General features: G+C 39.6%; 1 protein-coding gene across 1 annotated transcript; it reads right to left on the minus strand.

The window, feature by feature from the left end:
- Positions 1 to 201: 201 nt before the first annotated feature.
- Positions 202 to 1,740, minus strand: LOC108557770 (rab3 GTPase-activating protein catalytic subunit-like). Its single transcript, XM_017914424.1, has one exon. It carries the CDS (start codon positions 1,738 to 1,740, stop codon positions 313 to 315), a length of 1,428 nt encoding a protein of 475 aa, XP_017769913.1. The 3' UTR covers positions 202 to 312.
- Positions 1,741 to 3,035: the final 1,295 nt, after the last annotated feature.

A 3,035-nucleotide genomic window follows, 5' to 3' on the forward strand; every position in this document is an offset into this window, starting at 1 on the left:
TCTGTCAATAATGACAGTTCTACCTAATGACTTATAGTTGCCAACGACACAATTCTTGTTACTACTTGTTTGAGTTGCTCCTGTTACGACTTACCTTAAATATTTTATGATTTAGATGTGAAATAATGATTTTGAAAACTTTTCGACTTCATGATTTGCCAAGGATTATGAATTGCTTATGATTTTGGTAAATGTTGTTGGAGTAATTATAGTTTATTGATAAATTATAGAGAGTTAATAGTAGATATATAGATAATCCAGCACCTATTGAGATTGATAAGAAAATTTGATTATGTAATGTATTCAGTGGAATTAGAAGAAGACGATATCCTCGGTGAAGGCGCCGCAGAGCCGGAATTCACTTCTAGAGAGAACGGCCCTCATCAGCTGCGGGCAACGAGCAGAGTATGCCGCTGGACGATGGGAGGAAACACGTAAAACGAATTCCCTCTTCGCAGCCAAAGGGAAAGTGGTGCTCTTCGGAACCTGCGCCTGATCGTGGACAATCATATTGAGAGCCTTCTGGGCATCGGAAAACATAGTGACCAAACGTTCGCCTACAAGCGAATCCGCCCTTTCTTCGATCTCCACCTCAACGCCTCGTATCAAATCACCAACCATTACATTCAAATCATTATCTTTTGAGCCTGACGGATTGAACTTGTAGAGCAACGAATTAGCCTGAGAGAGAGTCAGCTCCAAATCCACGAGCTCCAAGAACATCGCTTCATACTTGTGCATATTCACTTTGGATTCGCGCGTCAAGCGCTCGCAGATCTTCGTGATCTTCTGCAAAGCTTCTTGGGAATCGTTCATCGCTACATCAACTACATCGCACTCATCCATCACCCTGCAGATGGCGACCTGCGCCAGAACAGGAACCAGAAGCTCCCCAATCTGCCCGATACTTCTAGAGTCCAAGAAATGAAGAACTTTTTCGGCTTCGCGCGTATCATCGAACAGACGTTTCTGACGATTAGCCGGAACCGCCTTCGCCGTCGTCCACATCTCCACCCAGGTGTTATCGGAGATCAGCATCCTCGAACTCAATTTACCTTTCTTCTGACCCCACTCATCCACACCCTCCTCCTCGATCCAATCCCTAGGCGAATACCACCTGATGAAATCCTCCAGGATAGAACCAGGATTCGCAGCTTTGAAAGACTCCATGTCGCTCAACAGCGAAGCGCTCATCATGCGCGCCCTGAGCTCCGAACCCGCCGCATCCGAACCCAACTTCAAAAGAATATCAGTGTCCTCCTCTAATTGATCTTCGGTCTTCGGTACCGGATCCTGCGTTATAGGAATATACAGCTGCTCCCCAGTCTGCAGCAGTTTCATATCCTCGAACTTCCCGAGCCTCCCAACCGATTGACGCGGCTTCTCCATATCCGTGGAACAATCGAAAAACTCCTCATCATCATCACACTCATTTTCCGATGATTCCGCCGAAGAGAATTCCCTGTCCGCGATCATCGCCTCCCGGGCGTTCTTCCGCTCGATGCAGCAGTTGAGCATCTGCAGCTTCTGGTGGAGGAGGCAAGTGCGCGCATCCGGAAAACCCGTTGCCAATCTAGAAATGAAGAAAGAGAAAGAAAAATAACAAATAAATAAACAGATATACGAAAGAGAGAGAGAGAGAGAGCGAGAAAATATCACGGGTAAAACTGGTGGCTCATTAACGGTTCTTGCTCCAGTATTCCAACAAGAATTTTGATTGAATTCAACGTATGCTAGCATTATACATTTATTTATTTACTTATCCAAGCAAGCACAGTAACAAAATGGAGAAAAAAAAAGAGAGAACGAACGTTCTTCTGGCATTAAAATCCTGAAACGGAAAAACGCGTGGAAACGGAGAGAAGAGAAAAAGGTGCAGTTCAGTACAGAACAGAGCAGAAAACGGCCTTTCTAAAACAATTCCATTATTTATATTTATGTAGATTGCCAATGCCATTAAATCCACCATACATTTTCTCCCAGTCTCGGCGATATATGCTCCTAAAGAACAATCAAAGGTCGCAAGAGAAGAGCTTTACTTTATATCTCAATGAACTTATTTACTCTAAATTTTACAACTTAATACAATGTAATTAAATTACCATTATTCATATCAAATTATTAATATTTTTGCATGTGGAAATCGTGTATAAATTAATTCAATTATAAAAGCAATAAAATTAAATCAAACTATACAATTGAATAACAAACGCGCATGATTTTTGTTTTTTTTTTGCAAAGCAAACACGATCATTTACAGTTTTGCTCTAGAAATTATGCGCATTGCATTAGCGAACATTATTAATTGAAGCATACTGCACATAATTCCAACTGTACAATTGCATACCACATGAAAAAATGTTAAATATTTAGAAATAATTTCTTCATAATTACCCACCATCGTAACTTATTTAATCATTTCGAAATAGAAAATTATTTATTTATACATTAATGAGCGTTTTATGCAGTCAAATCTCCTTTTGTGCGGTTTATTTCCTCGATTAGTACGGATTCATTAAATTAGTAAAAAAAAAGGTGTTTGTTTCATTTCGACTCAATCAAATTATAATTATTTTCTAATTGGATTTTTTTAGATGCTAATATAAATTATGCTATATTACACCTATTTGTTAGTAATTGGCTGTGGTGGGGTTTACGAAAACTGTAAATCGTAGCGGAACAGAGGAAGAGTTTTTGGGCTTCGTACTGTTAACTTTATTACAGTATATTTACAATAAACGGCTCAACAATCGCATCGAATTGGATGGGAAGAAAAAAAGATAGCTTTGCTCTTGGGTCGAGACTGTGTGAAGCTCCAATTGCTTCTTCGTTCGTGCACTTAGTTTAACGATACAAGGAGAGAAAAAAAAAATAGAACGCAGAAGAGAGAAAAACTAAATGAGAATAAAATAAACGTGCAGAAGTGGAATAATTTGCGAGCAAAATAATTCGCAAATAATATCGAACAGTTTTAATATTAATATCGTTCATTTGCAATTTCCTTTTAATTAATGTGGGCACATGCGGCGGCGGCT

Source organism: Nicrophorus vespilloides, unplaced genomic scaffold, assembly GCF_001412225.1.
Source record: "Nicrophorus vespilloides isolate i.1.1-1 unplaced genomic scaffold, Nicve_v1.0, whole genome shotgun sequence".
Lineage (NCBI taxonomy): Eukaryota > Metazoa > Arthropoda > Insecta > Coleoptera > Silphidae > Nicrophorus > Nicrophorus vespilloides.